Consider the following 25,168-nt stretch of genomic DNA (forward strand, 5'->3'; position numbering starts at 1 on the left):
AAATGAACAATTCGTTTGCGAATCGGACATCGTGAGTGTGATAAACTTTGCAACATGGCGGCGGACCACATCGGCGAGTTGGCAAGCATGGAGAACTCCAACCGAAGCGCTCGTCCCGGTTTCTGCAGCGATAAATACTCTCTGCTCGTCATTGTCGGACAGCCCGGTCCGGCTGGATTTGTGGATGTACTAGTGTCCGAGATTGAAAGAGGTAAACATTTGTCTTACTGTGGGATGGGGACTGAATGAGATCCAGCGCGCGCTTCCCTCGCCCATCACTCCGAGTCTACGCCATGAAGAGACACATCGCTGAAAACAAACTCGTTTATCACTGCAGCGTCTTCAGAAAATGACGGCAGTCTCTTTTTTTAGATCTTATTGCTGGAACGTTATTATCATTATTAAAAATGATGGAATATAACGAGGAAGAACTAATTACGTAGTTTCATTAAATTTCTGCTGCCAGTTTAATCCTATTATAACTTTGAAATGTACCTCAGTATTGAGGACTGGCTAATATAAAAGGCTGGGTGATATAAATGGGGATGTTTGCTGAATTTTCATTGAAAGTCTCTTGAAAGCTGTCACATGGCATGGATGTAACCATATACTAAAACTCCAGAGACTCCCTTTTGTTGTTATGACCTTGACCTCCTTTCATTTTGTCTGCTGAGTAGGAACTAAATGAGATGAATGCCCACACAGGGCTCATATATACGCGTGTTTACTGTTGAACTGGGCTCTCGGCTCTCAGCACTGCCATAGTCCTGTAAACACAGCGAACAAGATGTGCTCTGAGAACGTGATGCGAACATTCGCTTTAAGTTCTAAAAATGTTATTTAAAAATAATAATAATGTGTGAACATTTAATTTGATCCTTTAGCAAACATTTTGGCAACGTTACTTCTGAATGTTATGCGAATGCACCCCTAAAAGGTGCATAATAGTACCTTTAGAGTAGCAATATGTACCGTTGAACATTTCAGGGGTAAATGAGGTACAAAGATGTCCCTTTATAGGGTAACTTCACCCAAAAATGAAAATTAGCCCTTGATTTTCTCTCTCTTAAGCCATCCTAGGTGTATATGACACCTATTCTTTCAGACGAATACAATCGGAGTTATATTAAAAAATATCCTGGCTCTTCCAAGCTTTATAATGGCAGTGAATGTTGGATGAGATTTTATGATGGATAGATGCACTTTTATGATGGATAGATGCACTTTTATCATGGATATGATGGACTTTTATCATGGATAGATGGACTTTTATCATGGATAGATGGACTTTTATCATGGATAGATGCACTTTTATCATGGATATGATGGACTTTTATCATGGATAGATGGACTTTTATCATGGATAGATGCACTTTTATGATGGTTGGATGCACTTTTATCATGGATAGATGCACTTTTGTCATGGATAGATAAACTTTTGTCATGGATAGATGCACTTTTGTCATGGATAGATGCACTTTTATCATGGATAGATGCACTTTTATCATGGATAGATGCACTTTTATCATGGATAGATGCACTTTTATCATGGCTAGATGCACTTTTATCATGAATAGATGCACTTTTGGGGGGCTTCAAAATCTCATCCTCCATTCACTGCCATTATAAAGCTTGGAAGAACCAGCATATTTTCTAATATAACCCCGATTGTATTCGTCTGAAAGAAGAAAGTCATATACACCTAGGATGGCTTGAGGGCGAGTAAATCATGGGCTAATTTTCATCTTTGGGTGAACTATTAACCTTTAAGGGAACTGCCCCAGTGAACAGCTGTGGTGCAAGTGCAATTTTTGCACTTTTTTTTTTTTTTTTTTTTTTTCTGAGAGTGAATGTCTAAATAACAGTATGACAACAGACTAAATAACGGTATTCTGTGGCATTTCAAGCCTTCGGTTCATGTCCATTTTAGAGCCTTGCCTGTCTGTGCAACAATATATTTTTCTTCTAGCCTCACTGAGGTGGGAATTATGCTATTGGTTTCCCAGTATTTTTACATTTTTTTTTTGTGCCAGATTCTTGGCCTCTGGATCCCAAAGCACATAAACAGACCCATGCAGCTCTGCAGAACATAAATAATGCAGCTCATTTACTTCAGCATGGCTTCCCTGTCTGCTAGAGATCTCTGCGGGCCTGCAATCCCCAAATCTGAACGCACACTCTTATCAAAGACGAGCGCAATCGCGTCGCAGCAGATGTGCGTCGATGACTTGTTTTCTCTCGGTTGAAAGTCCCTGAAAAGGCGAAGCAATTCTTTTGTCGATGGACAGCAGGGTTATATATAGCGAGTCTTGTGTTTGCAGACTCTCCTTCCTCATTGTGCTGGTTTGCGCTGCTCAAAGTTCATCTGTAATAAGTGTGCGGTGCATCTGCTGCGTTGAGAGAAAGCCGTTTGGTTGGTCAGACTGGGAGAAAAAACACTGGTTAGACATGATCGAGTTATTTTCCTTTTATCATCTGCTTTCCTTTGATTTTCAGTCTCTTTATCTGAGGCGATACACAAGGGCCGTGTGACTGATACACACACATCCTCTTTCTGACTGTTGCCAGCGTTTCCTTCTCTTCCTGGTCAGACGGTGCCGCTTCCACCACAGTGATCTGACAGGAATAAGATGTGCTCTGGTTTAGATGGTGTCAGCATCTTTCGAACCCGATCAGCTGCCTTCTTTATTCTCCTAAAAGACACCAGTCCGCAAAATTAAGTGTGCTTGAGGCCGTTTGTTCAACAAACACTCCTCGGCAACTGCATATCAACACCCTATAGCAACCAAGCTACTTTGTAAAGTTGTTAAAGTCCCCCTGTAGTCAATCATTGTATCCCTTAAAGCTCATCTTTGATCACCAAAATAACATTTAAGCGTTTTTTCCTTGAAATAAATTCGTCATGCCTTAAAATATCTTGAATGTAACTCGACACCCTTGCCTCATTTAGTATACGCGGTTCTATGAATATGCAAATGAGCCCCGCCTCCACTCACTCACTCAGCTCAGAGATCCACTGGTTGACGATCACACGTTGATCTGATTGGTTACAAGGTAGTTTGTGACGTCAGAAACACCAGCGATTTCAAAGCGTGTGTTTGAGACTGTCTTTGGTTCACTGCAGTTTTAAGGAGGAAATACTCAGCAATGCTGTCGACTTATGAATTTACACATGGTGTGTCTTAAAGCATATTAAAAACACCACATAGACACATAAACAACATTAAAAGCTGGATTTTCACCACAGGGGGACTTTAAAATAAATTGGACTTTCGAATGCAAACGAGAGACTTTCTATTGAACAAAGACACAAATGAAACAAGTCCCCTAACAAAAAAACTTCAAGCATTACTAACACTAGATAAAGTAATCAAATGTATAAAAACACTGCATGCATAGTCTTCACTGTGCAAATTAAATATAGGCTACATTTATTCTTATTAAACTTACATTTATTCTTATTAGCATTAATAACATCAAGACCGGCTGCACAGATCCAATATACTTATACGTTTTCCTTCTCAACTGTTAATAAATGAACGTTTACTTGCAAAAGATATGGTCACTTTGACACACAGATGTGTGTGTTTAACAGTTCAAGACCAATTAGGTGTCAAAAAGCACTCAGTTTTCACTTGCTCTATTGCTCTATATTTCACTCACTCTTCATGTCGCACGTTTTTAAGACGGCGCTGACACCGAGACACAGTCTGATCACGCGCGCATTAGCTAAATGAGTTGTCTTTTAATGCCAACTGTGCTTAAACAGTTTAAAATCACTTGTTTTTAAACCGCAATAGGTAATAACACATGCAAACGGTAAGATCTCGTGACCGCGCAGCACATCAGCGTCACATGAGCGTAACCGCGATAGAGGCAATAGTCCAAAATCTCTAATAGTTTCGCTAATAGTGTCTACTGGTATATCGCCCACCCCTGGTCATGGTCCACCACTGCTGGAAGCTCAACAATTGGTGTCTCTTACTAAACCCGAGCTGGTATTTGGCAGTACATGAGAAACCTGAAGTCATTGCAGTAGTAGGGTTCTTCTTAAATGAGTCAGTGCTGGAAAGAGGTCATCTTATTTTGGATCGGGGGAAAAAAAAAACTTTTGAATTCTGTATTGTTGCTCTTTGTCTTCGGGTTATTTCTGTCCAAAGAACAAGTCCCAAACAAAAGTTTGACTTCAGCCTCATTTTATAACTTTATTTATATATCCGGAGAAGAAAACATGAGACCTAGCAGCTTTCACAGAACCTGTGAAGTCTGTGGTTGACCTCCTCATTTCTTTCACGGCAGACACAGAACATCTCACCACAGGGTTTCCGCCGGGCATTCAAAAGCATTAAAAGTCATTAAATTGATTTTGCGAAAATTAAGGCCTTAAATAGCATTACAAAAAATAACATTTTAATTCTACAGGCATTAAAAATTTAGATCGTTTTGAAGAAAATTGTCTACTATCAATTTATTTGAATATAGCCTTCATAATTAAATGAATAATTTTTATTTGCTTAGACCAGGAAAATGTGAAAGTTCAAATTACATTAGAAGTGGATATTTACCGCAGCATCCATTAATTTTTGTTATCCTTTGGCAAGCTTTACATTATATGATCCCGCTCTTATTCATGCTTTGAACCTGAACTTGCCTTGAACAAACAGTAACACCTTCATAAGAAAGATGCCGTTAAACAAGTATTTGAAATATTCTGTCTTTATGTTGTTTCTACATTGATTTGAAGATTAACTGTGAAATTATTACATTATAAAATATATAAACTAGATATAAACCTACAAAAATGTTAATTTTTTTTAATCGATTGACAGCACATATACACATACATATATACAGTACAGGCCAAAAGTTTGGACACATTACTATTTTTAATGTTTTTGAAAGAAGTTTCTTCTGCTCATCAAGCCTGCATTTATTTGATCAAAAATACAGAAAAAAAAAAAAAGTAATATTGTGATATATTATTACAGTTTAAAATAATTGGTTTTCAATTTATTCTACTTTAAATTATCATTTATTTCTGTGATGCAAAGCTGAATTTTCAGGATCATTACTCCAGTCTATCACATGATCCTTTAGAAATCATTCTAATATGATGATTCATTATCAAAGTTGGAAACAGTTCTGCTGCTTAATATTTTTTCATAACCTGTGATACTTTTTTAGGATACTTTGATGAATAAAAAGTAATAAAAAAAATAAAAAAGAAGCAAATGTTTTAAAAATAGAAATCTTTTGTAACAGCAATATACACTACTGGTCAGTCATTTGGGGTCAGTCATTTTTTTTCTTTCTTTTTTTGAAATAAATCAATACTTTTATTCAGCAAGGATGTGTTAAATTGATAAAAAGTGATAGTAAAGAAGATTTATATTATTAGAAATTTTTTTTTTTTAATAAATGCAATTCTTTTAAACCTTTTATTCGTCAAATATATTAGGCAGCAGAACTGTGTCCAACACTCATAATACATCAGAATATTAGAATGATTTCTAAAGGATCATGTGATAGACTGGATTTCACATGTGACACTGAAGACTGGAGTAATGATCCTGAAAATTCAGCTTTGCATCACAGAAATAAATTATAATTTAAAGTAGAATAAATTGAAAACCAATTATTTTAAATTGTAATAATATATCACAATATTTAAAAAAAATTCTGTATTTTTGATCAAATAAATGCAGGCTTGATGAGCAGAAGAAACCTCTTTTAAAAACATTAAAAATAGTAATGTGTCCAAACTTTTGGCCCGTACTGTACATACATATATATGTATGTGTGTATATATGTTATGTATATGTATACTATATATTATGTATATGTATATGTATACTATATATATATATATATATATATATATATATATATATATGTATATATGTGGTTAGTGTCATGTATGGCATTAAACATTTTTAAAATGGCATTAAAAAGCATTACATTTAATTTGAAGATGCCTGCAGAAACCCTGCACCAGGAGGGTTATAAATAGTCTGTGTCACTGTCTCTTGTCCCATGGACCACAGGACGATGTGGACGTTGAATGTGGTCGATGAATAATTGAGCTTCCGCATGTGTTGACTGAAGTCTGACTGGGCTGGATTTGTCTCTGCACAGGTGTTCGCTCGTGGGACGTCGACCTGACCGCCTGCAACATAGACGAACAGCTCAAACTGTTTATTTCAAGACACTCCGCTTGCTTTTCTGAGGACCTCAAAGGTAAGAAGCTATCAATATATATGAAAGATTCACCCTTGTGTTGGTTTGGCATTTTCATTTTGGGGGGAGATCTGTGGAATTTTGTGGGATGGAAAAGAATATGACATGGGAAGAAGTAATAATCCAATGATTTTGTGGTCTTTGTTTTAGTTTTTTTCACTGCGCTAAGAAACTTTGAAAACTTAAAAAAATTATCGGGGCAATGCAAAAGATTTGCAAGCAGAGTTTCATGGGGGAACTAAAAACTTTCTTCAAATGAACGCAACGTTTCATGGTAAATGGTAAATGCGCTTTATTTATATAGCGCTTTCACAGACCTGTGGCCACCACAGGGGGGGGAACAAGTTTTTACGAGACAATGGAAAGTTTCAGTTTTTGTGAGCGAACAAAGTTTCATGGGGGAACGCAAAAAGATTTTGGGGAGAATGCAAAGTTTCAGTTTTTGTGAGCGAACGGAAAGTTTCATGGGGGAACGCAAAGGTTTTTGTGAGCGAACGGAAAGTTTCATGGGGGAACGCAAAAAGATTTTGGGGAGAATGGAAAGTTTCAGTTTTTGTGAGCGAACGGAAAGTTTCATGGGGGAACGCAAAGGTTTTTGTGAGCGAACGGAAAGTTTCATGGGGGAACGCAAAGGTTTTTGTGAGCGAACGGAAAGTTTCATGGGGGAACGCAAAGGTTTTTGTGAGCGAACGGAAAGTTTCATGGGGGAACGCAAAGGTTTTTGTGAGCAAACAGAAAGTTTCATGGGGGAACGCAAAAAGATTTTGGGGAGAATGGAAAGTTTCAGTTTTTGTGAGCGAATGGAAAGTTTCATGGGGGAACGCAAAGGTTTTTGTGAGCGAACGGAAAGTTTCATGGGGGAACGCAAAGGTTTTTGTGAGCGAACGGAAAGTTTCATGGGGGAACGCAAAGGTTTTTGTGAGCGAACGGAAAGTTTCATGGGGGAACGCAAAGGTTTTTGTGTGCGAACAGAAAGTTTCTTGAGGGAACGCAAAAAGATTTTGGGGAGAATGCAAAGTTTCAGTTTTTGTGAGCGAACGGAAAGTTTCATGGGGGAACGCAAAGGTTTTTGTGAGCGAATAGAAAGTTTCATGGGGGAACGCAAAAAGATTTTGGGGAGAATGGAAAGTTTCAGTTTTTGTGAGCGAACGGAAAGTTTCATGGGGGAACGCAAAGGTTTTTGTGAGCGAACAGAAAGTTTCATGGGGGAACGCAAAAAGATTTTGGGGAGAATGGAAAGTTTCAGTTTTTGTGAGCGAACGGAAAGTTTCATGGGGGAACGCAAAGGTTTTTGTGAGCGAACGGAAAGTTTCATGGGGGAACGCAAAGGTTTTTGTGAGCGAACGGAAAGTTTCATGGGGGAACGCAAAGGTTTTTGTGAGCGAACAGAAAGTTTCTTGAGGGAACGCAAAAAGATTTTGGGGAGAATGCAAAGTTTCAGTTTTTGTGAGCGAACGGAAAGTTTCATGGGGGAACGCAAAGGTTTTTGTGAGCGAACAGAAAGTTTCATGGGGGAACGCAAAAAGATTTTGGGGAGAATGGAAAGTTTGTTTTTGTGAGCGAACGGAAAGTTTCATGGGGGAACGCAAAGGTTTTTGTGAGTGAACAGAAAGTTTCATGGGGGAACGCAAAGGTTTTTGTGAGCGAATAGAAAGTTTCATGGGGGAACGCAAAAAGATTTTGGGGAGAATGGAAAGTTTCAGTTTTTGTGAGCGAACGGAAAGTTTCATGGGGGAACGCAAAGGTTTTTGTGAGCGAACAGAAAGTTTCATGGGGGAACGCAAAAAGATTTTGGGGAGAATGGAAAGTTTCAGTTTTTGTGAGCGAACGGAAAGTTTCATGGGGGAACGCAAAGGTTTTTGTGAGCGAACAGAAAGTTTCATGGGGGAACGCAAAGGTTTTTGTGAGCGAACGGAAAGTTTCATGGGGGAACGCAAAGGTTTTTGTGAGCGAACAGAAAGTTTCTTGAGGGAACGCAAAAAGATTTTGGGGAGAATGCAAAGTTTCAGTTTTTGTGAGCGAACGGAAAGTTTCATGGGGGAACGCAAAGGTTTTTGTGAGCGAACAGAAAGTTTCATGGGGGAACGCAAAAAGATTTTGGGGAGAATGGAAAGTTTCAGTTTTTGTGAGCGAACGGAAAGTTTCATGGGGGAACGCAAAGGTTTTTGTGAGCGAACGGAAAGTTTCATGGGGGAACGCAAAGGTTTTTGTGAGCGAACAGAAAGTTTCTTGAGGGAACACAAAAGATTTTACGAGAGAATGCAAAGGTTTCTGTTTTTGTGAGCGAACGCAAAGTTTCGTTGGAAACAATCAGGTTTTTGCGAGAGAACGCGAAGTTTTGTGGGCGAACGTTAACATTTTTGCGAGAGAGTATGTATAAAAATAATTATATGAATGTAATTAAAATATTACTCCTTTTTTGATCAGTAGTGAATAGAAGTTTGTAGAGAGAGAACAGATATGTTGGCCTGAAACTTTTTATCATGAATCAGCGAAAATAAGGGAAACCAACATGTCCTTCCACAATCTGTGTAAAAGTCCCTTCCAGTCCGGTTGTAGACTGGAGTAGGGCAGAAAAGACCAGCAGCTGACCAGAACAGCTGAAATTCTCCAGGCCCAAGTCATCGCTAATACTTCGTATTCAAGCCGTGCTTTTCAAGGGAATCCTCTATAACCCTGTTTAGTGTGTGCTGTGTATTCCTCCTGGGCCCTGAATCATTCATCTCAAGGCGTGGTGATGTGATTCTGCATCACTGATGCTTCGTTCTGATGCCGAGTGCGAGTGATCGTTCCTGGCGTCTGATGATGGCTGCTTTAGCTTTGCCCTCAGCAATGAAATCTGACTTCCTATTCTTTCTCATGGATGTATATTAATGTCCAGTGGATTTTCAGCCCTGTCTTGATTCTCAGATCCTGTCATGACCATTTAATTATCTTGTGTTAGTGAAATGCGGTTAACGCACAGATGAAACAGTCAAGCCAGTTTGCATTTCTCCTGTCACCTGCATGTGAAGTTTGACAGCTTTGCTGAAGTAGGTCAGGATGGACAATGATTGTCTTTTAAGCGTGGTCATACAGTGAGGATTAAAGCAGCAATGTCACAAATGTAGTGACCAGCTGCCGCCATCCTGGCTGTGAGCCATCAACTGCTGCTTGTTGTTATTAAAAAGTCAGTCTGTACTGGTTACACTGGGGGGAGAAATGGTGTAGAGACCAGTTTCACTTGGAAATTGCTTGTAAATGCCACAAATATTAAAAAATAATTGGCAAGTTGAATTAAATGAGATTTTGAAGTAGAAAGATGGCAATAGTGTTTTCTTGTTGAACGTATTCCAATAATCTGTTTTATTTACAATTTAGATATATTTAAAAAATGTCTGTGTAAGTGTCTTGGTTGAGGTTACAGCACAATGTTTTCTTTGTGCCATTTTGATTGAGATATTCCTCATAATTCCTCACTTATGATGAGTCTAGTTTGGGCTTGGCTGAGCGATGCGTGACGGTTTATAGTGTGTAATGGAGAAAACGGCTTTGCTCTTGTAAACTGCAGATGGCCAGTGTTCACACAGCTGTCGATGCGCTTAATTAATACATGCTTATAATAGTACAATAAATAAAATAATGGTTGCACTGTGCACCAGTCCTGGTTTACATTACATGTGAAAGGACACAGTGCAACCATTATTTTATTTATTGTACTATTATAAGCATGTATTAATATTTGAAATTTTATATTTTCAGCTTTCATTTTCATTTTAGTTTAGTTTTTTTGTGTGTGAAATATTCATGTTTTATATTTTAGTATAATTTGAATAATAAAATGTTATATATAATTTGTCATTTTAATACTTCAACATTTGTTATATAGTTGCGAAGACAATATTTCTATTTTTTGTTAAGTTTTTTCATCTAATTTATTTTATTTCTGCTTTTAATTAACGAAAATGCAATGAAACTAAAAACAACACAACTCATTATAAACGGTGATTCTGTCTACACAGATCTCAGACAGTAAACTGATGCTGTGTTCGATTTTATGACGTACTGACATGAAGGACAGATATATATTCATCGGGCGTTTGTCGCATCCAGTGTAGACATGTCCAGTGTAGGGTTAGGGTTGAAGACCCAAATAAAGGCAAGAAAACGAGTCTTTCTATGAAACTGTTCTTGCACATATAGCTTTAACTTCAATAACCGATGATAAAAAATAAATAAAAAAATTACTTTGAAATTTTTACCTTTTTAACTCAGGAGTTACTAGATTGAATAATTCTGTGGATTCTTCCGTCATTATGTGATCTTGCTTTTTTCATATTACAAAATGTAGTTAAAGGTAAAGATTTTTTTTAATAACTTCAATTTGTTCGCATTAGTTAGTGTATAAGTATTATGGACAACTTTAGCAGCATTTAATAATCTTAATGTTGATTTATAAATATACTGTTGTTTATTGTTTTCATGCATGTTTGTTCATAATACATTAATTTATAACAATGGTAATATAATAATGTTTGGGTCACACTTTATATTAGGTGGCCTCAACTACTATGTACTTAACCATTTGATACAATTTACTTATTGTGTACTGTATGCATATTGGTGTGTTGTAATTACATTTAAAGTGATTGACTTTAACTAACTTTACCCTTAACAATGATCTAACTGTAGTTTAGGCCAGCTAATATAAAGTGTGACCTATATGTATATATAAATGACATCGCGCAACTCAAGGTGTGCATTTAATTTACTGGTTTATTTATTCACAGGCTCTACTTACTATAATTCCAGCAAAATACCATTACTTTGTTGTCGTGTAAACATACCTTAGCCTTATTTTACATCAATGTACTAAAAATGGGAACGTCTCTCCTTTGCATTTTTCACGTAGGCTACAGACGACAACATCGTCAAAACGATCCCCGTTCACACGGATCCGTGAAAACGCTGTATTATTCATGCCTGGCCAGTAGGTGGCGTTGTACTAGATACACTAAGCGCCTATAGGCTGAACACGTAATACACATGCGCATGACGTCAGCGTTTTCACAGATTGATGTTTTTGTAGTTTACACAGAGACGATAAAACAGTGTCATTTTCAAAAACTTGCACTTTGAAACATGTTTTCAAAGTTTGCTGGTTCAGGCCTCCTGTCGTGTAAATGAACGACTCGCCAAAGCGACCATTTTTGTTGAAAACGGTGTTGTGTAAACAGCCCCTAAGATAAGATGTTTGTTCGTACTTCTACCCTGTCTTGGATGTTATACCGAATGTAAAAGAGTCTCCCTGATCTGAACTTCCCCTCCGGCTCAAACTGTTCTTTTCGTGGACGTCACCTCACAGAGGAATCCGCTCGGAGGACCCGTCTATATCTGTAAACCTCTCTGTGCCCAGAACAACACAGCCTTTCACTGCAGCACAAACAGACCGAAACATTTTTATTTGTGTCGTTTAAGAATTAATAATTCGTTTGTGCCTTTTAGATCACAGGGAGCTCAAGCTTTCGGTGTTTTGATTTGGCTTGTACAATGAAGGCACTGTGTTGAAGCGTTCGGGACGAGCCGGGGGAAAACTTCATTACCTCCGTCTCCTGTCCCTGAAGACATTGGCAGCATCTTTCACACAATGGTTTTTTTTAGGGCTTACGTCCGGCTGAATGGGACGGGTATATATACTGTCCCAGTCATTTCCAGGCACATATGCTGACTAATCCTGACTAATCATTGAGCAGCTGTTCAGGAATGTCAGTCTGTCTCTTGTCAAGCTGTTTTATCCTTTTTTAATCCTGTACCTGGACACTGATTTATATCCACAGTGCGTCTATATGGTATTGTAAGGTATAATCAAACGCTTTTGAATTAAAAAATCCTATTATTGAGTCTTTTTGTTCCCTCATGAGTTCCCAGCTTTCCCAAATGATAGATATTTGGGTTATACTTTTTAGCAGTAGTTATTCTTTTTCCAAAGACCAAAGAGACTCTGTTTCTGGAGATCTGCCTCAATCTAGAGAAAACATACATTTTCAAGTTGTATTTTTATTTACCAAGTAACATTTAACAAAGATCAATATACTTAATAGTGCTCAAAGTCCGACTGTAGCGTTTTATTGTCTTTACTTAATGGTATTGTGTTCATATTTGCTCCAATTTGTCTTTGCAGAAAATAAACAGCTGTTTTTTGTATGTAGGTTCAGTGTTTTTAATTGTATTAGTTTGTGTTCAAGTTTAATGCTGCCCTGCTGATTGAGATCTTCCTCTAACTATATAATTTGATTGTCTAAAAGACAATTTTGGGGACACCTGATGATTACAGCAATGGGGCATTGCATTCAAAATACACAGGCATTTATATGGAGCTGTTCCCCTGTGCTGCTCCCACTCTTCTGGGAAGGCTTTCCACAATAATTTTTTTTTTTACCATTTAATCCAGTAGAGCATTTGTGAGGTCAGGCACTGATGTCGGCCTGTCTCGTAATCTCCATTCCAGTTCATCCCAAAGCTGCTGGACGGGGTTGAGGTCAGGGTTCAGCGCAGGCCAGTCAGTTCCTCCACACCAAACTCATCCAAACATGTCTTTATGGACCTTATTTTGTGCACTGGAGCGCATGCTGGAATAGAAAATGGCCTTCCCCAAACTGTTCCCAAAAAGTTGGAAGCATAGCATTATCCAAAATGTCTTGGGTATACTGAAGGATTACGTTTTCCTTTCACTGGAAGTAAACACTGAAAAACAACCCCGCACCATGATCCCCCCTCCATCAGACGTTACAGTTGGCTCAAAGCAGTCAATCTGGTACCATTCTCCTGGCACCCGCCAAACCCAGACTCGCCCATCAGACTGTCGAAAGGAGACACATTACTCGTCACTCTACAGAATGGGTTTTCACTGCTAGAGTCCAGAAGCGCTGTGCTTTACACCACGCTTGGGGAAGTGAGGCTTGCTTGCAGTTGCTCCGCCATAGAAACCCACTCCGTGACGCTCCCGCCGGCGCCGCACAGTTCATGAGCTGATATTAATGCCAGTGCAAGTGTGTAACACTTCAGCTGTGGAATCAGCAGAGCGCTGGCGACTTTTACACACTATGGCCTCGTTTACACTGCAGATCTTGATGCCCAATTCTGATTTGTTGCCTATATCCAAATTTGTTTTTTGTTTTTTTGACGTCCGTTTATGCCTGGTTCAGATTATACGATTTTAGCCCAATTTTGGCACGATCCGTTTGACGTAGGGTGTCGTGGGGATTCGTAAACGACAACGGGTGTCGGGATGCAAGATTCAAATCGCTTCATCTCGTGTAGTGTGTCATAGTGGACGACAACCGACATCGCATCTGCGATAAACGATAAAAAGACTAGCATATTTAAAAAAAAATTCGGCCCTCCACAACGGTTTGGTCAAGAGTCAGTGAGTGAGTGTGTGTGCGTGCGCGTGAGTGAGTGCGTTTGTGTGTGTGTGTGAGAGAGAGTGAGAGAGTGTGTGTGTGTGTGTGTGTGTATATGTGTGCGAGTGAATGTGTGCGTGTGAGACGGCACGCGATGACTGGCCGGAAAGTGACGTGTAGTCTGACGTGTTTCTTGTCCACGACACAACGATTTTAGGAGTCAAAATCGCGTAATCTGACAGTGACTATCGTAACTGGGCATTACACATTCTTTCAATTGTGACCCATATCAGAATCATGTGTTTACACTTGGCATACTACTGTATCTGAAACATCGCGCATGCTTAAAGGGGGATCTTGCACAGATGAACGAACAAGAAATATGCTTAATGCTAGCTTTGCGATATATGCTAAGTTCGCCAAACATCACAATGATTTTGAGGCGAAGGAGGAGGAAAAGGGCCATCATTGCATTGCATATTGTGGCTTTAACGAGAAGCAGTGGGTCCGAAATTTTAGGATGAGCAAGCCAACTTTTGATATGTTGTGTCAACGTGTGTCAGCGTTTGTCCACATTCCTCTCCTACGACGACACAACGTTTCGTCGGGCCATCCGTCCCTAATGCCTCAGTCACACTGACACATATCGGATTTATTTCCACATATGAATGAGGCCTGAAACCGATCTGGAAATATCCGAATGCATGCGTTTATTTCCTGTTTACTCGGTCATAGAACACATCCCATCTGTGTCACATATGAGCACAAAATCTGAATTGGGTCACATTTCTCTGACCGTGTAAACGAGGCCTATGCGCTCAGCGCTCTTTACATGAGTGACTTTACATGGTCTCATGCGTTGTGGCCGAGTTGCTGCTGTTCTTAAACACTTCCACTTTCCAATAAAACCCCTTACAGTTGAGCGAGACATATCTAGCAGGGATGACATTTCCAGAGCTGACTAATCACAGTATCACGCTTGAGTTCACTGAGCTCTTCAGAACGACACATTGTTCTCACTAATGTGTGTAAACGCAGACTGCATGACTAGGGGTTTGATTTATAGACCTGAAACACATGAAGTCAATAATTATGAGGTTTGTCCCAATACTTTTGTCCATATAGTGTATTAAAATCCCCTTTTTTTTTATTTTTTTTTTATAGTGTGACTGTAGTTCAGCTGTAGAGCAGCCGGTCCCGCCGGTATGTTGTGAAAGCTAGCACCAGATAGATCAGATTAAACCCCTCATACCCATTTACAAAAATGCCAGAGAACAGGACCAGCTGGGAGCATGTGCTTATCTGAGCCCCAGTACTTTAGATCATGTCCCATACACCACATGAGTTCTGTTATTTCCATATGCTGTTGTGTTTGTCATCGGCTACATGTCTCTGCTCTGAGAGCTGTCGCAACCCGCGCTGCGGTTGTTTGTATGTTTGGGGAAGGGCCGCCACAGCATAATCGCTGTTAGATAAGATCATCAGAGATACGCTGAAGAGAGTCGAGGAAAGCTTTCGCTGGAGTTTTATCATTCTGGTAAACAACAACAGTACTGGGACTGTTTCTGCAGATGCCATATTCATGCCCTTGATTTCTAACTGAAGTATGGATTTGCTTTGGCACTTTGCACCAGAATTCAAACATTGAATAAGCCTAGAAGGATTCGAGAATAAGTTTTTATTTTTTTTAATTTAAGCTTTCAAACTAATTTTACACTGTAAAAAAATTATGATCAAACATATTAGGGCTGTGAAACGATTAGCCTATTATATTGTGTATACCGGTATATATAAATATACACACGCACACACACACACGCACACGCATGTATTTAAGAATTGTTTTTTATTTTATTTTATTTTTTTAAAACACAAACTGAATACTACAATTATTATTTCATCTTGGTTTTGATTGTGCCCTGAGAAATATTTTAAACCAATTCTGTCTATGGGTAATGCTACAATTTGGATGGAACAACACTATGCAAGTTGCAACAACACAGTTGTGTGTGCGTGTGCGTGTGTGCATATGTTAGGAATAAAATAATAAAGGAAAAGTTTGAATAATTCAATAAGAATAGACAAATCTCTTAAAAATAGTTTAAAGTTTGTGTGCTAAGTTCTTAGAACTCTGTATTTATGTTGGTTTCATAGGATTTTGATTAAAAAAAAAAAAAAAAAAAAAAAAATATATATACATGTATATCCGTATATGTATAAGACTGTAGGTAATCAACATGATATATGATATTACATATACATGCATACATACACACATGTGTATATATATATAAAAAATTCAATAGGTTTACATTTTTATTTTGTCTTAACATATCATGTGATGTTGCCATCAAATGAAAAGTAATGAAATATTTCTTTACACTTTGACAACATACGAATGTAGACATCTTGAACAACACTTTTTAAATATTCATACATTTTTAGAAAGTTTCTCCACATGACATTTTACAAACTAAAATAATCTTGCCTTTTCATGGAAAATTGGTATTTTTTTCTGATATTCTAAAAGACCAAATGACCTTCTGCCAGAGTCCTCTCTATGATATCATTTCCTGTTTTGTCTCGAGTTTCTTCTCTTTGAATGAATTGATCCCACTAAAGGCTAGATATATGTCCTGCATGTATTGATGCAATATGTTGACTATATATGACACTTATTGGTTGAGTTCAGTGTTAATTTACTTTTATTGTAGATTTTACATATATTAAAAAGAGACTTGTTTAATTTTAGTCATTTTGTTATGGGCTTTTGTCATTGTATATAATTTTGCTGTTTGGGATACATTTATTTTTATTTCGGTTTTAGTTAATTTATTTCCAAATCCAAGTAATAATTTTAGTGCTTCAACTTAAACTTTATTTCTGTTTTTTGCCAAGGCAACTTTTCCAAGGCAACATTATTTAGATTTAGATTGTATTGTCCGCATTCTTTAAATATTTGTAATATTTTTAGTTACTGATAATAGCCCTGGTTGCATCCTTTAATTTTTAATTTAAAGGACCCACACCTGTACAGTTGAGCGGCTCCAGTGCCTCCGCTTTCATTTGCTATTCTGGAGACCTAGATATTGTTTCTCAATTTGTGTGTTGACTGATAGAGGCTGCAAAGATGTTGTCATAGCTCAGCGTCTGCTACAGGAAGGAAGGAGAGGCTTCCTCACCATGTGTTTTCGACTCGTCATGGGCACGAACAGAAGGCTAGAGTTACCTTCGGCTCACGTTTGCTCATTGTTTGTGGAGAAGACAGGAACATGTCACGCAGCTAGTCTTCTTAAACATCCTTTTTCTGAGCCCTTTAACGTCCTGTACTTCCTAATCCACAGTCTCGAAATGATTTTGTTGGCATGAAAATATAAGTTTGAGGAAGTAAAGTAGAACCTTTCATCTCGAGCAATAAACCCACATGATGATATATGCTGCTGTGGTTTTGGACTTCGCACCATTCGGATCAGGAAATCTTCACACTTATGTAACCTGCGCCAGCGCCGTAGCTCAATGTGAGCTCATAGACTGTGTGTTATTTCCATTAAGGCGAGACACGGCAGGCAAAATCATAGTTGTTTTTTTTACTGGTCAATTTTGAGATTTTTGGATATTTGTCTTCAATAACGTCTTCTTTCAGACTTATGGTGAAAAAAAGTCCGAAATACACATTTAGGTCTTTATTTTACTACACTTTGTCTGTTTGCGTCTGTAGATTTCTCATAAATTCAACAAAGTTGGCGTTCTTAATCAACACGATCTCTGTCTGCTCCCTGTCATCACACACACCGCTAGAAAGCTCTCTCTCTCCTGTACAATGCTGTCGGATCCAAATATGGTCACTTCCTTTTTATCAGCAACCAATCGTGAAAGTAAAAGGGCTGAATGCGCAATCTCATTGGCTGATGATAAATCTTTAAAGCTCGTTTTCTCAAAATGACTTTTCTCTCTTTTCTACTCCAAGTTCGAAATCTCCACTTCAGTAGCACATATATACACCAAACTCTCCAGTCTTGTACCTAGTTATATTATGAAGACATTTGCAGAGGGATTTGGAAATATATTATTCCTAGCCTGATTTATATAACATTTTATTCCAAAAAACATGGCGCAAATATTTTTTTTAAGGCTACTGATTGTGATTTACAGGATAACAAAAGTAGATATCCATAAATCCCTCTTTTTTTCCCCATCTAATATGTGAACACAACGAAAAAAATATTTTTAACCTGGCTTTATCCAATACTCAGGTTTTGTATTTTTTAAATATATGCAAATTAGCACATATTTAATTAGATATTGCCTAATTTGCATATTTAAACATTAAATTACAGAAAATTTGTAGTATTTTTTTTTTCTCATCTTAATGTAGGCAATCAACTGGGAAAGTTTCATGGTGATATCTGCTAGTTAAGATTTTTACCCTATTCACCTGTAGTGTCTTGCCTTAAATTGTAAATAGTGTTGCCTGTTCAGCTGCTGTGTTTGTCACTGTGCTGTGGCCACTGTGTGTATCTGTACATACTCAATTAAAATAATCACCTAGTGTTCATGGACTAACGTTTTTAAAAGATCTCCCCCTCTGTCTCCGTCCGCAGGCCAGAAGACACTGCAGCACAGCGGGGATGTGCTAGAGACCCAGGTGATCGTTAACCCATCTCATGATTTGGTTTGTTCAGAGGTGAGTGTCTAAGTGCTTTGTGTAGTTTGCAACACACTAATATCATCACATCCTTAGCATAACTAGTAGGGTTGTCGAAAAGTGGCCGAAAAGCTAAATTCATATCTCTTTCTTAAATATTAGCACAATTCGAATTATATTCGAATTCTGAAGACAATATTAAGAGGAAAAAGTACTGTACACAAGAGGGTACAAGGGAGCGCAATAAGCAAAAAATAAACCAAATCAAGACAAGCATCGCATCTTTTATTGAAATTAAATGACATTCACTTTTTAAAGTGCCTTAACTTTTGAACATATTATTTCCTTAATGTGCATGCAAGGGAAATTAGGTTACAATAGTGCATAAAACTGTGTATGTGCATCAGTAACCTGAGAAAACACGCTTCAACAGACTGCGTAATGTAACGTTACTACATTCAGAAACAATCCACATCTACTCACTACACATCTACATACTGTTCGTCAAAAATGAATGTCTTAGTTTGAAATCCCCCTTAAGATGAATTGCTTGTTGTATTCCTCTTTGGATAAAATCGTTTGCTTAGTGAATAAATGTAAGTGCAAATATAAAGATTTTTTAAAAGCTAAATTACCCAACCCCTAAATCAAAGACAGAGTAATGTTCGCTTTTATGATCCAATTGATTTTCTTATGTTTAAACGGTTAAATATTGGTTTTGCTGTATAATTCCACACTTGCACCCTCAGTTCTCTGGCCACTGCAGTTATTTCCTGATAAATGTATGAAAGCTATTTGACTGGTGTTTACCCAGCGTTAGACCGTGTAAACACAGGGAGATGTTGATGCATTTCTTGAAGTACCTTGTCCAGTTATATTTGCTCTTGATATTTGCTATCCAGAGCAGCAGCCTAAGTGTCGTCTTTTAATACCTCTTAAAATGTAGTCAGGGTCTTGATTTGAGGGCTGAATACCTGTTTGTATAGTTCAACATTAGCTTGCTTAATACTCTCCAGTAATATTTAAGTGTAACCCATACATGTTGCACATTTTAATGCTGGTCTTTATTTTCATAGGTCCGTCGGCTCATTTCTGATACGTCTCTTCATAAGCTGCTAATTCTTGCTGGACAATGTGTTGAAGATACTGGAGACCTTGAGTTGCAAATTGGGTCTTTTTCACTAAATGACTTTATCCAGATATTTACAGATGAAGAGGTTAGTCGCCTGTTTGTCAAACAAGTTAATTATGTAGTAATTCTACTCTTTTGATATTAAAATACACAAAAACAAATGAATTGCCTCCAATTAATGAAAGTTTTCATTTCCCTACACAGATTGGAGATCTTCTGAGCTCTGCGGACCCTACTCAGAAAGCCAGCCTAACCCTGAGCTGTCCAGAATCTGGGATGTGGAAAAATTCTCAATTAGAAAAGCATAATTTGCAAGATTATATAGAAATTAAAACCAACCCTCCATTAGTGCTACCAGAGATGGAGGGCCTTCAGGAGTTTACCGAGTATCTGTCAGAGTCTCTTGAAGCTCAGTCGCCTTTTGATCTCCTTGTGCCACCCAGTACAGTGGGCTTCCTGAAACTGTCCCGTCCCTGCTGCTATGTGTTTCCTGGAGGAAGAGGTGACTGTGCCTTCTTTGCTGTGAATGGTTTCAATGTCTTGGTCAATGGGGGGTCTGATACTCGATCCTGTTTTTGGAAACTGGTGAGACATTTAGACCGAGTCGACTCAGTATTGCTCACCCATGTTGGTGTGGATAATCTACCTGGTATGAACAGCCTACTTCACAGAAAAGTGGCTGAACAACAAGAAGAAGAGGAGTCCGCTGGATCGCAGAGCAATGAAGACTGGCAGAAGAATCTGATATCGCCAGAAATAGGGGTTGTATTTTTCAATGCTTCTGAAAGACTCAAAACATTGCAGACTGACCCCAGGGTCCTTCGAAGTTGTGATCAAGTTGCCCTAACGTTACAGCATTTAGAAAGGTTGTCAATTTTTCCAGAGCAGCTCAGTCGCTCTGCTGGGCCGGCTATCGAGCCGGTGATTCTTTTCCAGAAGATGGGTGTAGGTCGCCTAGATCTTTATGTACTCAATCCAGTCAAAGGTAGCAAAGAACTTGAAGCTTTCTTGCAAACTTGGCCTGCTAGCACTCCAAACATAAAAACCTCAGAAATCCCTCTAGACTGTATGGTCTCCATATGTGCCCTGTTGGTTTGGCATCCAGCTAATCCTCGAGAAAAGATCATTCGGGTTCTGTTTCCTGGGTGCACTCCAGAATCCAAGATCTTTGAAGGTTTAGAGAGACTAAAGCATCTAGAGTTTCTCAAACACCCAGTAGTTAGTTTGAAGGACCTTGAGACATCAAAGTTGGATAAACAGCCAAAGCATGCTGGGAGCAAGGAAAGTCTTAAGAGTATTTCCAAAGAATCTCGACCTGGTAGTGCCTTACTCAAAGACAAGGTAAGCAAAGTAGAGTTGAAAAAGCAAGACACTAAAACAAAGACCAAATCCACTAATGACACCGTTCCAAAAGAAGGGAAAGAGGGTGAGGAAAAAGCAAAGCCAAAAGATGATGTGAAACAAAGACCATCTAAGCCTGAAAAGCAAGTGACTAAGAAAGAACCTGCTAAAGATGAAAAGAGGGAAGTTAGGAAGAAAGAGGAACGGCCACCGACAAGTATTGCAAAGAAGGATGAGAATGTAGAGAAAAAGAAAGAACTCTTGAAAAAAGATCTCAGTGCAAAGCCCAAGAAAGATATTAAACCTGATGTGAAAAAAGAGGTTAAGAAAGAGGTCAAACCAGAAGACAAAAAAACAACTACAAAAACTCTTGGTAAGGATGTTAAGAAAGTCACCGGACATTTGCCAGGCAGTACAGAGTCTAGAAAGTCAGTTGTCAAGAATGGCTCACTAAAGAAAGATTTGATGGTCCCTAAAAAGGATCCTTTACCCAAAGGGAAGCCAAAGCCAGACAAAAAAGAGCCTGACAATCTGAAATCCTCAAGAGAAGCAAGTGCAGACCGGCCAAAGACATCTACGCCTGAGGATGTTACTGCACAAATTGAAAAGTTGAAAATGGAGAATGAACAATTGCAGGATGTTGAAGGCAATAATGTAAGCTTAAGAACTGAATGTGCCTCTGGCAACAACGATGTGCAGGTGAATGGCTCTAAAAAAGGTACTGACGAAAGTCCAGAGAAGTTTCGGAGTATGGATGGGAACCCTGGCTCAAACATTACTATTGGACCCTCCTCCCCACTTGCACAGACTCCAAAGAGTGAGAGAAGTGTAAACTTTGATCTCACTCCAACAGAGCTTAATGGATGCCCCAAAGAGGATGTCTGTACAAGCTTGGACGAAAAAACCCTCGAGTTAGTTTCTCCCACGGACTCTGTGAAGAATAATGCTTCTCAGGTCTCTGGCGAAGATTGTAAGGCAAGCATCAGGGCTTCTGGTATCGGTTTTGAAGACAGTCAGATGGTATTCTGCAAGAACTCGATGGCAGGTTGTTCGAGAAGCAATCTAGAAAACAGCTCCATATCATCACAAGATAGACAACCAAGCTTTCTCTCCTCTACTTCACTTAAAGATACTCTACCCGACGCCTCTCCTAGCTTCACTTCCTTTCCTGCGGAAGTTGGCTCTCCACACTCCACTGAAGTAGATGATTCGTTATCCTATGAACAAGTGCCTGTTTGTCATTCACAGGAGGAGATTGGTAATTTGGCATACACTAATGGACATTTAGCAGACCGCGACCCAAAAACGGATTTAAAAACATCTCATAATAGTCAAAACACATATGATGAATCTGAGAATCACCTCTTTGGACCACAGATTGACATCCTTCCACATGATGTCGATCTATGTCTGGTTTCACCTTGTGAGTTTCAGCATCACAAATCTCCAGAGAACCAGCAGGGACTGTCCTGTGAGGTTGTCGCCCCAAGTCCTGACCTCTCTCAAGAGCCGAACCAGTGCAGTAGTAGTGGTGATCATCAGTCAGTGGAAGGTCAGGAGACAACGTCCTCTGTTAGTGTCTCCCTCATCTCGGTTTCTGATTCTGATGCGCCACCAGCCACTGAAGAGTGTCCCTCCATTACAGAGGACTTGGACTCTGATGAGGAAGCTAGTGATATCTTTCCACCCCACCATCCTCATGACCATCCTAGCACTCATTCGATACACCACAATTCCCAGCGTGTCTCCGAAGACCCTCCACCTGCCCCGATGAAGGATTTACCACCGCTGCCACCCCAGCCTGGTGCCTGCATGGCCGACCCAGAGGCCGATGCTCAGGGGAGATCTTCCAAGAATGTAACGTCGAAGACCAAAAAAATAGCAACTGTGTCCTCAAAGACTGCATCTGCAAACATAACGCAAAGTGGGAAGGCAAAGACTGGTGCTCCCGTGTCTGCCAGTGGAACTTTTCGGGCTATGTCCAGTCTGGACACCAGGCCTGCATCCCGCAATGCTACCAGTGGATCTAGACCAGGGCTTTCAAAGTCCTCATCCAGTGAGTGCTCATGGTTTCTTCCAGAAATATATGAATTGCACATCTATTGGGGATTGGGCATTTGACTAGTCCAAGGATTCTCGACTCTGGCCATCGAGGTCCACTTTCCTGCAGAGTCTAGCTCCAACCTTAATCAAACGCACCTGCTGAACAGGCTAATCAAGGTCTTCAGGATTAGTAGAAAATTGCAGGTATTTTGAGTTTGGGGCTAAACTCTGCCAGAAAGTGGATATTGAGGGGCTAGAGTTTAGAACCCCTGGATTAGTCAATTAGTGAGGGATGAATTTCTATCTGAGAGGATTTTAGCATGCTAACAGTAACCCTTGGATTCCCTAAAAGGTTGTCTCTAAATTCATTCACTGCCACAACCATACAGTAATAAAAGTCCAATTGTGCATAATGTCATTGCTTCTCCTTGCAGGTTCTGTCAGTGCAGTCTGTTTGGACTTGGCATATTTGCCCTCTGGCTCGGCAGCTTCCACTGTCGATGTGGAGTTTTTCCGGCGCCTCCGCTCATCCTGCTATATAATTAGTGGAGATGAGCCGCACAAGAAAACAGTCATGAGATCTATTCTCGACTCTCTTTTAGAGGGCAAAGCATCCTGGCCAGATGTTCAGGTAACTAGATGTTTTATTCATTCATCACCTTTCCCAAGCTCAAGGTGCTTTACAAAAGGTGTAGAACATACAGCAATATTACACAAAAAGTAAGCAGAACCTTCTGAATAATCTCCAGCTTTGTTTATACAGTTGTATGGATGGTTTAAACTTAAAGGAATAGTTTTGACAAGGTTCACTCACCCTGATAGTGTCAGGTATCTGCACAGGCATAGTTACTTTACTGTTTTACTTATTGTTTATCGTTTTTCCGTTCACTTCCAGGTGACTTTGATCCCCACCTTTGATTCAGTGACTATGCACAACTGGTACCAGGAGACCCATGAGCGGCAGCGAGATCTGTCAATCACAGTACTTGGAAGCAACAGCACTGTCGCCATGCAGGACGAGACCTTCCCAGCATGTAAAGTGGAGTTTTAAAGACCCCTGAAGAATCACACCCCTGCCTGTCACTAGAGCACTTCTGTTCACTTTCAAAATAATGTGCAAAATTATGCCTCTCAGTTTCTTCACACATTTTACCTTGTTTACCATGAAGCATTTCGGTTAAATTCATCAGCAATGACGTTTTATCTGTAATTTAACATGTACACTTGCTGCTTATTAAAGTGTTATGGATTCTGTGTGAACAGGGTAGACAATATTGCCATTTCTTTATTTTTTATGGCTATTTTTAGCAGTTATTTTATATAATTCATTGCGTCTAGTTGATATCTAGCATGTTGATTTCTAGATGTTACAAGCTCATGGTCCTACATTACTTACACATATATTTTGCACAGTTTGGATGCCCCTTGGAAAACTATAGTAGAATAGAGTTAAATATCCAGATTAACACTTGATATGTCTGTAAATGGCGTTTCACTGTACAGATCCTGCGCTGAATCATGCACAGCAGGGCCAATGTTATCAGTGGGACCTTTAACAAGTTTAGGCAAGGAAAATCTGTTTTGTTTAACAAAACCGAACCACCTTCGTCAATAAATGAACAAAAACTAAGCTATACCATCTCGATAAAAATTGAGGTTGAGATAATTGAGGTTGTACTTTGAACCAAATGACGATTTTCAGATTAAAACGTTCAACGGAAAGTGTGGTTTCAAAATGTCAGGGTCTATTTTATTGCAAACACTATGTAGAAAAGTAGAGTTTATTTTCGTGGAACATATATGTAGTGCAAGCCAGGTGACATATTAGTTCTGCACTTATTGATAATACTTTTTTGTCCCTCGTCTTTGCTCCTTTTGGAGGAGAAACATTATATGTATACAAAGATGGATGCCTTATTGTTCTGCCATCGTCGACTAACACTAAAGCAGCATGTCATTTGAATCGTGAGTACTTTTTGCTGATCACCTTGTTTTTGTTGAATGTCATGTAGTAGACAGCTCAACTAATGTGCACATTGTCACAGCAATGGCTGCAATAGTTAATGAGAAATAAAATGTTTTATGGAAAGGGCCTCACCAGACCACAATTAAAACATGTTTGTTTGGTCCTCTAATTAAGCCGTTAGGTGGGACAGTTTATGCGTTACCTTTTTTTAAATTGCACTTTGATTGTTTTCCTTCCTGAGCCGATAAAATGATTTTTATGAGGTACAAGTACTATGTTTTGATTTTTTTTTTTTCTTAAAAGGAAAAAAAAAAAAACAGCCAAAAAAGAAAATAAATATAGCAAGTGTGTGCTAATGTCACTAACAGGCTTTAATATTTCAGTACGAGATTCCAAAATGTAAGCATATTTTCAAATGTCAA

At 38.9% G+C, this 25,168-nt stretch overlaps 1 protein-coding gene and 1 long non-coding RNA gene across 2 annotated transcripts; both read left to right on the forward strand.

Annotated features, from left to right (window-relative positions):
• Positions 1 to 47: 47 nt before the first annotated feature.
• map1sa (microtubule-associated protein 1Sa) lies at positions 48 to 25,031 on the forward strand. The gene is made up of 7 exons (XM_082138084.1): positions 48 to 211; positions 6,136 to 6,237; positions 18,221 to 18,303; positions 19,341 to 19,481; positions 19,601 to 22,793; positions 23,215 to 23,411; positions 23,676 to 25,031. The coding sequence occupies exons 1-7, from the start codon at positions 55 to 57 to the stop codon at positions 23,829 to 23,831; spliced, it is 4,029 nt and encodes a 1,342-aa protein (XP_081994210.1). The 5' UTR covers positions 48 to 54; the 3' UTR covers positions 23,832 to 25,031.
• Positions 8,178 to 8,538, forward strand: LOC309475387. The gene is made up of 3 exons (XR_014197633.1): positions 8,178 to 8,245; positions 8,288 to 8,419; positions 8,505 to 8,538. It is a non-coding gene; the product is annotated as an uncharacterized lncRNA (long non-coding RNA).
• Positions 25,032 to 25,168: the final 137 nt, after the last annotated feature.

The sequence above is a fragment of the Leuciscus leuciscus genome (assembly GCF_965113295.1).
Source record: "Leuciscus leuciscus genome assembly, chromosome: 15".
Taxonomy (NCBI): domain Eukaryota; kingdom Metazoa; phylum Chordata; class Actinopteri; order Cypriniformes; family Leuciscidae; genus Leuciscus; species Leuciscus leuciscus.

What these genes read in the sequence shown, in the direction of transcription:
- map1sa (XM_082138084.1), top strand. Translation starts at nt 55, where the DNA reads ATGGCGGCGGACCACATCGGCGAGTTGGCAAGCATGGAGAACTCCAAC. An exon ending in ATGATTTGGTTTGTTCAGAG is followed by an intron (nt 18,304 to 19,340) that starts GTGAGTGTCTAA and finishes TTATTTTCATAG; the next exon opens with GTCCGTCGGCTCATTTCTGA. An exon ending in CATCCTGGCCAGATGTTCAG is followed by an intron (nt 23,412 to 23,675) that starts GTAACTAGATGT and finishes GTTCACTTCCAG; the next exon opens with GTGACTTTGATCCCCACCTT.